At 40.5% G+C, this 15,505-nt stretch overlaps 1 protein-coding gene across 15 annotated transcripts in view; it reads left to right on the plus strand.

The window, feature by feature from the left end:
* The window catches only part of AAK1 (AP2 associated kinase 1), a 140,829-nt gene that overhangs the window by 75,551 nt on the left and 49,773 nt on the right, over window positions 1-15,505 (plus strand). For all 15 annotated transcript variants that reach the window (XM_036334260.1, XM_036334265.1, XM_036334268.1 and 12 more), the window contains exons 6-10: window positions 5,479-5,600; window positions 6,852-6,933; window positions 7,401-7,533; window positions 10,928-11,031; window positions 13,388-13,467. In XM_036334260.1, the coding sequence (XP_036190153.1) occupies window positions 5,479-5,600; window positions 6,852-6,933; window positions 7,401-7,533; window positions 10,928-11,031; window positions 13,388-13,467 (521 nt within the window). The remainder of the gene's footprint in view (window positions 1-5,478; window positions 5,601-6,851; window positions 6,934-7,400; window positions 7,534-10,927; window positions 11,032-13,387; window positions 13,468-15,505) is intronic.

A 15,505-nucleotide genomic window follows, 5' to 3' on the forward strand; every position in this document is an offset into this window, starting at 1 on the left:
TTCAAGGCAGAATACTTCATTGTGTGGATAAACCACATTTTGCTTATTCATGGATCAGTTGAGGGATGTTTGAATTGTTTCTACTTTGGCTATTATGACTAAAGCTACGATGAACAACCATGTGCTAGTTTTTATGTAGGTGTATGTTTTTAGTGCTCTTGGGTGTATAGCTAGCTGTATAGCTGTATAGCTAGGTCATATGGTAAATATGTTTAACTTTTTGACAAATTGTCAAACTGTTTTCCACAGTGGCTGCACTATTTTACATTCCATTAGCAATATATGAGGGTTCTAATTTCTCCATATCCTCACCAATATTTGTTATTGTCCTTTTTTATTTTAGCCATTCATAGTGGGTGTGAAATGGTACATACATACTGGCATTTCTATACTAAAGGAGTTAGCTTTCAGGAAGATACCGTACATATATACCTCCAAAGCCTCAGATAGCCTTCTCCATGTACCTCTGCCCACAGTCAGCCCTTTTTCTGAATAAAAAATAATACATCTCAGTAAGTATTATGAGCATAGCATGGTATGAGTACATAATTCTGTACAGATATAATATGGTTCCTACTGTCAAGATGTTTAAAGTATTGGTGAGAGGACATAAATGAAATATTTAGACTTGAAACAGAAATAGGTGAAATACAGAACTTTATAGAACAAAGTGATGAATAGATGAAAAACAAGTGGCTTAATATATGATCAGATAGTGAGATCAGGGAAATGATGGTTGGAATCTTCTAGAAAAGTGGGATTTTGAAGTACTCGTGGGATATGGGTGGTCACAGAGAGGATGAAGGACATTTCAGGCAGAGAGTGGAGCCTGAGGTCTACCTTGGGAACCACAAGGCTGTGAGATGGAGAGGTGCACGGCAGGCTGCACACCAAGCTAGACACCACACTCAGTATATATTGATATTTTACTGATGAGTGAAATTCTTAGACCTGTTAGCATATCTTTTGAAATAAATAGTACCAATGTTTTAGGAGTTGTCTTTTGTTCCTGCTACCTACCTTGGAGAAGAGTTTGTGAGGTGCAAAAAATAGGGGAGAAGCGTGGCTGGGCAGCACCTGCCCTGGTCTGTGAGTGTGGGAACCCCAGCCTCTCTGGAGCCCCATTCTCTCCCTGTGTCAAATGAGGTTCAGTTTCACACGGAACTTGGATTTTGTAGCACTTGCAGTGTGACTTGTACCGAATTGTAAGTGCTGTGAGAGATGAACATGGCAGCGTCCTTCATATTGCCGGATGTAAAGGACACTTCTCAGTCCCTCTTATTCTCCTCCTGTGGCCTTTGACTCCTGTGTGACTGTCTCCTCCCTTGCCCTCTGTGAAATAGTGCTCTACCCGCTCCTCAGGCTGTTGGTTACTCCTATAAACACTTAGCCATGAGCCTCGGTTCCCTCCTTTCTGAAGTGGAGACAACAGTGCCAGCTTTGTGAGGGTTGTAAGGTTAATGAGAGCATGCATGTCACCGTCCAGGCACATCCCTTGCACAGTAAGCCCGGAGAGGGTACGGAGATGAGAGCAAGGGGAGAGGGCCCTCAAGCACCCTTTAGAGAGTGCTATTCCCGTGTTCTTAAACAATATCTTCCGTTATTTTGATTTTGTAAACATTTATTGGATTAAATGAGGCCAACATGATAATTATTTTACACCTATAAATAACCTACCCACTTTGCATATTCCCAGCATATTAATGCCCTGTTCACAGTGCTGCTGTGAGGTGGTAGGTAAGTGTCAGTGATGGGAACTTAAGGTACACGGAGTAGGTCAGTGCTTGGGCTCAGGCAGCAAGAGCCCCAGACTCTTCTTCAGTGCACTGAACAGCCCATGCGAAGTCTCAGCAGAAGAACATGGAGCCAACTGGAATCGGAGGGTGAGGCCTCGGCCTGATTGAGAGGCTGCCACACATTCCCAGCCTGCAGTGTGGGGCTGTGTAGATGGGCTTTAATTAGTATTGAAGACCATCGGGCTTGCTGCCAGGTGGCCAGTAGTGGTTTGGGGAACTTTGTTTCCCTTTCTCCTCTACCTGGGAAATAGGGAGCGTAAATAGGGCCCATGGGAGAATTCCCGATTGTGATTGTTCTAGAGGAGTCCTGTTGCTGTTGATTTTAGTCGTTGACTCCTGGTTGTTTTGATTGAAGCTTTCTACAACTCACCAAATATTACACTTGGTGCCATCTAAATGCTTTCATTAGCATGTTAGATTTTGTTGATTCCTAATAGTATGTGCGTGGTGGGCAGTCACCTTTGCCTGCCACATTGCCAGCTTCCTATGGCATGAGCGAAGTCCCCATATACCTCTTGTTTGCCTTGGCTATGTCTTGTTTGCCCTGGCTGTGTCATTTATCACAAAGCCTGGGCTACTCTGAGCTCTTTGTCACTGCGGAACCAGCCACTGCAGACCCAGCGGTAGCCAGAGCCAAGAAGTTCATTATTCTGCTGCCCAGGGGAAGTGTTGGTTGCTGGTCTTCTGGTTGCTTCTCTGCGAGCAGGATTTCCATTTGGTGAAGAGACACCACTGTGAATAAAAGTTAAAGGGACACAGGGAAGAGCACAGGCCAGGACAGCTGTGGACCCCCTGCTTGAGTCAGTACCACCCTGTGTGGGGCTCTGCTTGTTCACATGCAGAACTGAGAAAACCCCTTGTTCCGCCTGGTCTTTCTTTCGCATTACACATGGGAAATACACTGAAATTGGTGCTGGTCCTTAAGCAGCTTACGTTCTAAAAATAACTGAAACAGAAGTTCTGTTTTTTATTGAAGATCCTTCCTCAAATATGTTATTTTAACATTTTAATTATTTCGCCCATTTTAAAATTTTTATTTCTCTGAGGAAAGATAGAGGTTATTATTATAGATCATGGGATCATAAGCCTGGGAAGGTCCCCTAAGCCAGTCCTCTCCTTTGACCAGTCAGGTGACCTCTGACCAGAAAGGTTGTGACCTGCACAGTTAATTCCGTGACCAAATCGGAACAGAGGCTGAGGTATTTTTACTCCCATTTTGGATTTTGTTTGTTTGGTTTTGCTTTACTGTACTATGGTGTTTTTCTCAGCACTTAAGAAACGGGGAAAAGGATTAAGACTAAATGCATCTAGATTAAAAAGTCATGCATGTCTTGTCAGAAAAGAGATTTGGATCTCATGAAGTACAATAGGCTGAAGATTCTTGTCCTATTTTTAGAATCACAGGCTTGAAAATCTGCATTCATCTAATCCTCCAGAATTTCCAGTGATAATAAATCCTGTGACTGAAATGCCTGAATGCCATATCTGTTTGAAATAATGTCAAGATGAAGAGGTCAGTAGGAGGTGGCTTTCCAGGCATTTTGGCTAAAGCTATAAGCAGAGTTTGGGAGTGATGACTTCAATAACACTCTTAAGCCAGTGGCTTGGGAAGTAAGGTCAGTGTATTAAACTCTCAGCTGAATGACTTGAGGATTGTGAGCAATGATAACCAATGTTAGGCTTACATCCTAAAAGGGACATTGCCAAAAACAAAGTCACTATAAAAATTCTCCCAAGCTTTCAGAAGATGAGTGTCAATATCCAATTGGTTCTCTTCCTTCCTAATCTCATTTAATCCCTCCTGGCCCTAGTCTAGACCTGGCTCTATTCACCTCACACCTGGACAATTGCACCTCACTGTCTCCTTTCTTTTTCCCTCCTCTATCACCATGCCAACTTTCCTAAAACACTTCATCTGCTGCTGAAATGTTGAGTGGTTCCCTAGTGGCCTTCTTCAGTTTGCCCTCTGTCTGCTTCTCTGGTCTTCTCTCCTTCTGCGCCCTTCTTTCTCCAGTCTGAACTGCCCATATTCCCTAATTGCATAATACACATCAGTGCACTGGGTGATAGTGTAGTCCCAGCAGTCAGAAAACCTGAGTCCAGTCCTGCTCTTCCAGTCTTGTGACCTCAGGTGTGTTAGAAATGGATCCCGTTTCTCATCTAAGTGGGGACAAAAAGGCTTTGTAAGAATTTCATGAAATACTATAGGTAAAAGTGCACGGGGCAGTGTCTAGCACATAGTAAGTGCTATTAGTTGCTGATACCATTGTTGTTATCATGCCTGCCTCTGTGCCTTTGTTCCTGTTACTAGTTTCACTTTTCTAAGGCCTTCACTCCTCCACGGCCCAGCCTTATCTCATCTCCCCATTCATAAGAGCGCCAGCCCATAATGAGTTCAGTCCCATGTTTCCAGTTTTCTTTGCAGTACCGGTGGCCAGCACAGTGCTTTCCTGCCACAGTGGAGGAGTGGTGACTTTTTTGGGGTGTGTGTGAGACATTCTTGTATGAACTTATCTGGCCTTTTGGCATCCTTGGGGTTCTAGCAGCGGCGTCTCTCCAGCTATGTGGTTTTTCTTCTTCTGGCCATCTGGTATTCTTGGGCTCCCGGCTCAGGTCCTCATGCTGTCTCAAATTTACTTATACCAAAAATTAATATGTCTTGAGTAAAGTAGTGCTTGTTGTTTTGGAGTTGTTATTTCACTGACAGATTCCTTTGATATCAGAATTTTACTAGGTTCTGGACTTCGTAAGTTCCATTCTATCCAGAACTGCCCAAAAAATTCATCTATAAAAAGACAAGGATAATACTGCACATTTTCCCACAGCTCTTTAATCACTTTGAGAATTAACTAAAATATAGCAAATATTTATTGATTCTGAAAATTCTAACCTCTTGTAGTAAAGAAATTGATGTATGTTTTTACAAGGCCCAAGTGAAATAATGCATATCAGGAAGAACAAAGTACTGAAAGAACATAGGGAAGGAGTGATATTTGTCTGAGTGGGGGCTTGAAGAAGGCTTCAAGAAGAGGCAGCATTTAAACTGGAGTTTGAAAGAGGAATGGGATTTTGATAGCTGGATAAAGGTGGGGAATCAGAGAGAGCATTCAAGACTGATAGAAGAACATGACAAAAGATACAAAAGCTTGCCCAGCCGGTGTGGCTCAGTGGTTGAATGTCAGCGTATGGCCAGGAAGGTAATGGTTTGATTCCTGGTCAGGGCACATGCCTAGGTTGTGGGCTCAATCCCTGGTGTGGGGCGTGCAGGAGGCAGCTGATTGATGATACTCATCATTGATGTTTCTATCTCTCTCTCCCTTCCCCTTCCTCTCTAAAATAAATTAAACACACACACACACACTCATGATGCAAAGGCTTGAAAATATAAGGACTGTTTCTGCAGAGGTAAGAAATGAGCCTGGAAATAGAAAAATGAGACTCTTGCTCATGTGGAGTTGCCTCTTTTTGCCCTTTCCACTCTAATTTTCCCCTGTTGCTGTGCGTCTTGTTTTGTTCCACTTGTGATGACCCCTGTTGATATACTTAGAGGATAATAACTTTCTTGTGCACATTAATGGGATTATCATAAATAAAATAATATTGTTTATGTTAATGAGATCCAAAATTTCACACACATTACTAAATGACATCTTGGAATGGATGGTTGGGGAATGTTTTTCAGGTTGAAAATATCCTCTTGCATGACCGAGGCCACTACGTCTTGTGTGACTTTGGAAGCGCCACCAACAAATTCCAGAATCCACAAACTGAAGGAGTGAATGCAGTAGAAGATGAGATTAAGAAGTAAGATTTTCCTTCTTTCTTGGAGATCAGCAGCTTTCAGCTTATGGATGAGAAGGTCAGGGTGGGATGACAATGATGCTAGTCAGTTTGTTCCTCTTCTTAGATAATTATGTTGGTGGTTGGCTTATTTGATTTTAATTGGAGAATGTGGAGGGGGTTTATAGTTATTGATCAGTAGAGTAAAATAACTCTGGTACACTTTAGCAATGGGCCTATGGTAATTGTATATAGCTATTTTTATTTATGTCATAATTGCCCTTAAAAAGCTGAATAGTACACACATCATAGAAATAAAACATCCGTGATGTTATTAGTCAGTTGGGTACACTTTTACTGAACCCTAACTTGCTTTGTATTCCTTTCTTCTTATAAGGAGCTCACCTGCAGTATATGGAGGGCTGAGTAGGGTATTGAAGTCTCTACGGATATTGAGTCACTGACTTTCATGAGGAAAAGCTTCTTTGGATATGTGACTCCAGTAAGAACCTGACCCATTTTTCCTGTTGTCCAAAGTGTTGGATTTTTACAGGCAACAGCACTCACTATTAATACTACGAATAAATCAGCTGTCTAGCATGCCCACTCATATCCTGATCCTTTCTTTCGTTTCCTGCTTCACAACCCTGGCAACGAAGCCTAGGGCAGGAAAACTTCTGGTCCAAGTCCCTAATGGACACCTAAACCACAGTACTCTCTGGGCTCTAGCGACTCAAGCAGCACAGGTCACATGCTTGGTAATACCAAGACACGTTAAAGATGAGCTCATATCCTCTTTTCTTGAGCCAGAGATTAGAGGAAAACTGTTGTTTCACTAATCCAGCAGCGAAGATCTATCCACCTCCCACCCCAGCCAGGGCCCATTTTCTGCTGTTCTCCAGCGTCCTAGCCAGTATTATATCTCTGTGTCAAGTCACATTAAAAGGGATTACTATTTTAAAAAACATACCAGCAAAAAAAATATCAAACAACAGGGATTTATAGGAGAAAATTTTGTTATTTGAGGACCCAAGAAAGATTGCTTTTGGAGTTTATTTAATGCCACAGTGTCTGGGTCCCCATATGCTGTTGAGCAGGACTGCTGCTAGAGGGCCACGGGTGTGTACCAAGGACAGCCTTTTATTTTATCTGCACTAATATTTCATACTCTCTTCTGCAGATTGCTCCCAGGGAGCTTATCTATGAAGTATTTCTGCTACCCCTGGTCTTTACATCATTGACATATTTAACAAAAAATGAATCTTTTGATTGTAGATACACAACGCTGTCCTATCGAGCACCAGAAATGGTCAACCTGTACAGTGGCAAAATCATCACTACGAAGGCAGACATTTGGGTAGGTGTCAACTAACCTATCCACATCTCAGATATCGGCAGTCTTGACTGTAATCTCCCAAATTTAATCCAGACTGCCATAGCAAGGGTGGCCACTGTGCCAACTTGTTGTCTACTTATCTCTCGAGGTTATTCTTAACCCGAGGTGACCAACCATTGCTTCTTTAAGCATGTGAAAGAAAATGACTTTAGAGCTCTGAGAATTATTCAGGTGACCTGCCCATTATTTAGATGGTTGTCACATATGTGATACTAGTTCTTGTTCTTTATTAGAGCTCAATTTGGTAATGATAGTAGAAATAATGTAACTCAGCAGCTTAATAATGGTGTTGGGCTCTAATTCAAATTATTAATAGGTTAATAGTACATAATTTTTATATCTGCTAGTAAATGTATCTCTCAGTAGACCCATTTGTAGTTATGGTAAATACACCACTAGTAGCAATCTGCTTTCTTTATTTTTTTTAGGCTCTTGGATGTTTATTATATAAATTATGCTACTTCACTTTGCCATTTGGGGAGAGTCAAGTGGCAATATGTGATGGAAACTTCACAATTCCTGATAACTCTCGATATTCCCAAGACATGCACTGCTTAATTAGTAAGTATTCAAGTTTCTGGTTTTATATTTTTATCGCTAATCTCTAGGACTGAATTGAAGGGTAAAGGGACTGGTGGGTTGGATGCAAAGATAAAGAAGTTAGTTGATAATGGTTGGTCACTCAAACATAATATAACAGTAACCAGTGAGAGTGGTGGTCTGTTGTTTTTTGCTAGAAATCCACACTGTTTACACCTAAGCCAGCCACCTGAGCAAAAATCCCAACTGTACTTTGAGCAGTATAGTACTGCTCTGTTCTCTTGTAGTCTGTTTTATAGGCTCTGGTACCAAAGGAGTCCAGCTGACTCATCAAGTGATGAGAAATTCATCTTTGCAAAACTGGAAGCAATTCAAATAATGATTGCAGTGCATTGGCTGGAGTGAATATATAATTAAGACTGTATAACTCTATGGAACTAGGTTTTTCCTCTCATTTAGGTTAATCACTGGATTTTGATAACAAGTATTTAAACTCAGTGCTTTAAATGTTTTTTAAATTCCCCACTTTTTTGCATCGTCAGAGTAACCGTATGTACTAATGTTCATTAACCAGATGGTAGACCAGGTAATCTTTGCATAAGCCCCTGTACTGAAAAGCTAAAGAAACAGATTATTTTTATTATCTTTTTATACCAGTGAACACATGTAGCATCTAAATTTTAACCATTATGGATTATAAATCCTGAGCAACCCAGTTTGGGTCCTAAATGGGGATGCTCTGAAGAAAATAGAAGCCAATGTGGGCGAAGCATCTGACATTTTTTGAGGGCCTAATTTTACATAGTTTATACTTCATTTAATTCTTAAAACCTTATACAATAAATGTAATTATCTCCATTTTATGCAAATGAGGAAAGTATAGGTAATTTATCCAAGTTAACATAGTTATAGTTTTTAAGTGACTACCCATTCCATTATGCCAATTTTATCAATCAACCTCTTCCATTTATTGACAAAAAAGTGAGGGAGGGTATTTGAAGGAATGGAATGGTTATTGGATTGTTTCCAGAGGTAAAGTGTTATATCTGTTGTAGAATTGCAGCTAATTTAAATGAGATTGGAAGGAAATATGAGAAAATGTCCCAATTTGATGCTAGCTAGAATGATTGGATTTTTTTGTAATTCATTTTTTTTCTTTTTAACGTTTGTGCAGAAAATTCATATTAGAAAAAACAACTCTATGAATGACATCTTTACGAAACTCAGTTTACAATCTTTTTGATGATTCTTTTGTCACCCTAAACTGATAGGTCTAAATTAAATTTATTGCCATTCCCCACCCCCTTTTACTACCAATTCAAGGTTCCCTTCTCTTTTCAATTTCTATTAATGGCGTTGCCACTAAAGCCTAGGTGACTGAAATTTAAGGTTCTCTTTGGATTTGCCTACTCAGAGAGAGGGAGTATTTCCTAAATGGCATTAGGTTCTTTCTTTGACATTTCCCATCATCATTTTGTTCTCTCCATTCTCATTACTGAAATGATCGCACAGTAATCCTCAGTTCTCGAACATCTCCCATCTCGAACAATTCTGGTTTTTGACCAAGTTGTTCATGGAAAAAATGTCCTCGTTTTTGAACAAAACTTCAGTTTTCTACCTGACAACCCTTTCGTGCTGATACGTACATCTGCATGACAAAAAGCATCTCTCAGGCCACAAACAAAGGAGAGAATGTGAGTCAGTTTATTTCTAAACCACTAAACCTTGCATTGTTAAACATCTTAGGAAATTGTGCTATGAATATTGTGTGTGTGTGTGTGTGTGTGTGTGTGTGTGTGTGTGTGTGTGTGTTTGCTTTTGTTGCTGGTGAAATAGATGATTAGCACAATTTTAAAGCATAAAGAGGCCATCCCAGTGCTGATGTTGCTAAAGGTGTGAAACTGCTCACAAAACAAAGATCACAGACAGTTGAAGAGGTAGAAAAACTGTTGTTGATTTGGATAAAGAAAAAGCAGTTAGCTGGTGACTGTATTTCAGTGACAGCATTTCCGAGGCAATGAGATGTGAAAAAGCAAAGAGGCTGCACCCATGAAATGAATGCTGAAAGTGAGTCATTTAAGGCTGGTAGCGGTGGTTCGATAAATTTAAGAAAAGAAATGTTTGTTTATAGATTAAACAGTACATTAGACATGTACTACTAGTATATATATTTAAAAAAAGGTTAAGACAGACTCATTTAGGGGTCTGGAACAGATTAATTCAATTTACATTTTTCTAATGGAAAAAATGATTTGGTTTTCTTGAACAGTCTTGGGGAGTGAATTCAGTTTGAGAACCGAAGTTCCACTCTGTATACAGTACAGGCTCTGTCAGCTCATGCCTTTAGTAGTGGATTGTCCATAGCTTCCCCCTCTTTCTTCAGTCAATCCAACACACCTTCACCACAAGATTAATCTTGTAAAATACCACCCTATCATGTGCCTATTCAGTAACTTCATGGCCACAGTAGGGCTCATACTCTTAGTGTGGCATTTAGAATCCTTCATACTCTGGTTCCATCCCGCCCACCCAGCCTTATTTCCCTGTACTCTCTGACAAGAAAATCAATGCCCTGGCCTTCTGGCTCCTCTATTTCCTGGTAGCAGGCATTTTTTATTTTTTTTTTTTTACTTTCTCCAAGTTCATCTTTGCTCAGACTATTCTCTCATCTGTAATGTCTTTTTCTCTGCTTTACCCTGACTGACTAAATTCTTCCCTGCCTTCAAGGACCAGCTCAAGTCCCGCCTCGTCTGCAAGCCCTTCACAAGACTGTAGCCTGATCAATTTTTTTCTGAACTTACTGTCTAAACCATTCATTTGATTTCTTAAGCAATAAATGGCCTTGCATTATTGTTTGTATATACTGTATATGTGAGTGTGTGTTTGTGTGCCTTAAAGATTTTTTTCCCTGAGGATTTTTCCATTTTCTGGAAGAGCAGCTAGAAACAGACAAGTGTTAAAAGTAGAGATGCATTTGTTATTTTATGATTTCTTTTAGCCTTAAAACTAGCTTAGATCTCCAACAACAACAAAAAAAATAATAAGTTTATGAAATGTAAGTTTCGGTTATAATTATTAAGAATAATCACTTGATTAACAAGATCATATGAACTGAGGAGGTCAGAAGCAAGACCATGCAACTTCCTAGGTCCCAGAATATGAAGGTAGTAACTTTCATATTGAGAATTTGAGTCCCGATTGTGCAGAGCACAGTGAACTTCAAGTATCTTTGTTATGATTTTAAAACTTCGTTATTTACTTGTAGATATTTAAAATTTTAGGAAAGTGAGAGTTTCCCTTTCTAAGAAGGGAGGAAAAGGACAAATTGGACTTTTATGAGGAAAAAAAATTGCTTCCTAGCTAATGTAATAACTGTTAGGATATTATTAAATGAGGTAACATTTGTTTTTCTTAGGGTATATGTTGGAACCAGACCCTGACAAAAGGCCGGATATTTACCAGGTCTCCTACTTCTCATTTAAACTACTCAAGAAAGAATGCCCAATTCCAAATGTTCAGGTATGTGAAAGGTGCTTTTTAGGGGACGTACACATAATTAATTGTCATCTAGAATTCTTGGGGTGTTAATCAGCTGTTTAGTGAATATAGATGTCCCTTGCTTATCTAGTAGGGCTCATTCAAGCAAATTGCTAGGAAGTAATTGCTATTAAACAGAATCCATTTTTCCCATAGAATTTAATTCTAAAACTGAGGTAATTACACTGGGGAAAAACAAAAAACCCTAGGGATCGAGTTGAACACTTTGGGTAAAGATTGACTAAACTATGGTCTTGCTGATTTTCACAATTCACTAAGAGCTTATTGTATTTACCTAGACATGGTTAGGCAGCTGCTTTCCTGAGACAAGGCCTAGACGTGCCCCCACACTAATTGGAACCAAAGCCCCTTGTCCCTTTTCTCCTTCACTGCAGCAGAACTTTCTTGATTTTGCTTCTGCTGTTGGCCATCTGTGACTCACACTCCTTTTCCTCTACCCTCCCCACACACATCAGAATGTTTTCTACACTTTTAATCCTAAACTCTGCATTCTCAGTATCAGAATACAGTTCTTGAAAACACCCTTTTTACAGTCTTGGCATATTTTTCTGGTCATAGTACGATCCAACTTTCTTGAATATTGTACTAATGGGTGCCGTCTCAAGTTCTGATCTGAAATTGTCTTGCCTGCTTCTCCAAGAATGAACTTGTAATGTCATTTTGGGAGCTGATCAATAACATTCCACTTTCACTCCCACATTTGGATCAGATGTGGAAGTCATTCCGATGGAGCTCAGAATATTGGCTTTATCACTAATAAGATTGAGTCAGAGAACATAGCTTGGCCAGTTCCCTAACATTAGAGCCTCATGACTGAATAGTGAGCACCTGATTCCTGAGAGACAGGCTCTTCCCTAAAGGAGGGAGAGCATAAGGAACCAAACAAGCTCACCTTTTTATTCTAGTCTTATCAGTAAAATAAGTTACACCTTCTCCCTTGGGAAAGGAACACTTGGTGGGTGAAAAAGAATCTAGGAGACATTTTCTGCAGAAATTGCCCCCACCTAAAAATGTGAAGGAAATGAGACATCCTCTTAAAAGCCAGTTTCAGTCCTGGCCTGTTTGGCTCAGTGGATAGAGTGTTGGCCTGTGGACTGAGAGGTCCCAGGTTCGATTCCAGTCAAGGGCATGTATCTTGGTTGCGGGCACATCCCCAGTAGGAGGTGTGCAGGAGGCAGCTGATCAATGTTTCTCTCTCATCGATGTTTCTAACTCTCTCTCTCTCTTCCTCTCTGTAAAAAATCAATAAAATATATTAAAATATATTTTTTAAAAAAGCCAGTTTCATTACTAGTATTTTGTTTGTCATGTTACCCAGAACAGGGGATACTGTACAGTAATCTAACATGACCGTGTTTTCTTTCACTATCCCATTTTCCCATTCATAAAGTTAAATAATATGAAATATAATTGGAAGCATTCAGATTGATAACCAGTTTTTAATTAGTCAGCTTCACAAGTCTCAAGTCATTTGATGCTTGCTCAGCAGTGGTAAACAGTGGTCTTGTGGTTAGAGACAGCTAGTGCTCCCTGGAGAGACAGTATTGGATGGATGGTGCCGAATCCAAGCTCAGGGAGCTCAGTCAGCGTGGCTTGTGGACTGAGTAGTGCCTCATGTGCTGGAAAGAGGTGCTGGCTCAGCAACTAGACACACTGGCTGTGGTTCTCTCCCAGCATTCTGACTACAAGGTTGGGCACACTAGTCAGCTCTGACTTCTCTAATATCTAGCTGAGAACTTAAATAGTAATAAAGCCTGGGTGGTGTGGCTCAGTGGTTGAGCGTTGACCAGGATGTCACAGTTTGATTCCCAGTCAGGGCACATACCCAGGTTACGGGCAAATCCCCAGTGTGGGGCATGCAGGATGCAGCCAATCAATAATTCTCTCTCATTATTGATGTTTCTATCTCTCTCTCCTTCTCCCCTTCCTCTCTGAAATCAATAAAAATATTTATAAATTTTTTTTTTTAAGTAATATAGGTTACAGACATCTCTTTTTATTCCTATCATAACCCCACTTCTAAGCTGTGCTTTAAGGAGAGAAGGGTACTGACATCAAACCCCAGTGACCTCAGCCATACAAAAGGCTGAGAATGATGGCAGGGGAATGTGCCGCAGGGGGTTGCTCTGTCCTCTTCTCAGATACTTTGTCCCTCTGACTGGGGCTGAGTCCAGTGGGATATGCTCTACCAGAGATCAGGGTCTAGAAGCCACTCTGGAAAAACCCAACACATATTTTCATCAGCCCAATCATGGTGATCATTCTTCTACAAAGAAATCTGTGATGTTTTTTTTAAAATTTTTCTTTCATTCTATAGAACTCTCCCATTCCTACAAAGCTTCCTGAGCCAGTGAAAGCCAGCGAGGCAGCTGCAAAGAAGACCCAGCCAAAGGCCAGGTAAGAAATGCCTCACTGAGCACCTGTTGTGCTCTGTTGCCCCAGTAGCAGGGGAGGGAGGGTGCCTTGTATTTCTTGATTCTTCTACTGCCATGGCCAAGAGGCTACCCAGCACAAGAAAGCCAGCTGTATCTCCTGTAGGCAGAAGTTGTCCTTTGGGAATGCAAGGAGGAATCTAATGAAATACAATGATCTACATTTGAAAGAGAATAAAAAATTCCACAGCTGTTTCCCTTGCTTGGGATTAGGCACAGGAGCATTCAGAGATGAGGCAACAGCAGACTTTAAATATTGCTAGTACAAGAGTGTCCTGGTCTTTGTTTAGCCTCCTTCAGCACCCTAATCCTCTACCTCCCTTTTCTTTTTACTCACTAAGGCCCTGGCCACATTAAGGAAGTACAGGTCAAAGCACTGAGTCCATGAAACAGCCAAACAGCCTGTGGATCTTAGTTAATCACATCCTGTGTAACCTAGGGTGTTCCAAGACACAGATGATAAGAGAGGACTACAGAAGCTAGTATTTTATTTGGGGAAATGCCTGAGAGAGAAAATAGGGAGGGAGCCAGGGAAGGTTGGGAGAGCCATCAGAAGGTGATATAAGTCTGACCTAGAGAGTGGGAGGAGAAAGTTGGGTGGAAGTGACCTAAAAATTGCCACACAATTTAAGGAAGGTTTGCCAAAGGGGAATCCTTGGTCAAAGTCAGCTACCAGAGGAGTCTCCTATGTTCCAGGACCTGGTCTGCCTTAATATCCCTGTGGCTAGGATAGTAAGACTGGGGGCCCGCCTATGGGAAGCCTCAGGGCAAACACAGCAGTAGCAGTGGATTTCGGAGCACAGCAGCTGGAGTGCTTGGTCTTTCATATCCCTTGTATATGAAGGTCTGCAGGACACATCCTCATGACTGCTATGCCTTCCCAATGGCAGATTCTAAGGGTAGCCCCAGAGATGTTTATACCCCTTTTTTTCCTACCACACTCCCATGGCAAGGAAACGTTAAGCAGCAAATTATCAACAAAATACCTTAGATGGGAATATGTGAATTTTTATAGAACAGTAAAATAACTTCTACATTTTAAAAAAATCTTGAATGTTTATAGAATGCCTGCAGATGTGGCTCTAAAGTAATGAGACTTTGGTTTTTAACAAATTTAGCAAACTATATTCAGATTGTTACTTTGCAGTCTTTTTATTTCTTGCTTAAGTCTGCCATGCTCACCTCTGGGAATTGCTTCTGGAACTAATTTAATAGCTTAGTATTTGGGTTTACGGCCTTCTGTACTAGATCCAAACATGGTATGTACTGAGGCTAAGCAAAGATATCTTCCCACAAAGCACACACATTTGTAAAAAGGATAACAACGATTAACATTTGAGTGGTACTCTGTTGTGAAAATGGATAAAATAGTACCTATGTCATAAGGTATCAAATGCATAAATGGCTGTGCAGCTGTTTTATAAACTGTAGAGTGCCCAAACTGTTAATTTCTATGGACCTCAATAATGCTGTGAGAATACACAGACATGACAGCCAAGAGATTTGGGTCTAAGTCATCCTATCTATAATTTACAGTGATTTCATTTTTGTATTTACTCCCCAATCCTAACAGGTGTGGTTTTTCTTTCTAACTCTTTTTAAAGTGGCCACTATTCATTGAGGCATCTTATATACCAAATGCCTTACTAGGTACTTTACATAAATAAGATGGCTTTCCCCACCCCGTTTTAAACAAATTTATGAAGTTGTTATTATCACTTTATGGATGAGGCAACAGACTCAGAATTTTAAGTTGCCCAAGGCAGTTAGTTAATCACTATGGGGTTAGTAAAAGAACCAGACCTCGAGCATCCACACTCTATACCAGCCGTGGGCAAACTACGGCCCGCGGATCCGGCCCGTTTGAAATGAATAAAACTAAAAAAAAAAAAAAAAAAAAAAAGACCGTACCCTTTTATGTAATGATGTTTACTTTGAATTTATATTAGTTCACACAAACACTCCATCCATGCTTTTGTTCCGGCCCTCCGGTCCAGTTTAAG

The sequence above is a fragment of the Myotis myotis genome, unplaced genomic scaffold, assembly GCF_014108235.1.
Source record: "Myotis myotis isolate mMyoMyo1 unplaced genomic scaffold, mMyoMyo1.p scaffold_m19_p_14, whole genome shotgun sequence".
In the NCBI taxonomy this organism is placed as follows: Eukaryota; Metazoa; Chordata; class Mammalia; order Chiroptera; family Vespertilionidae; genus Myotis; species Myotis myotis.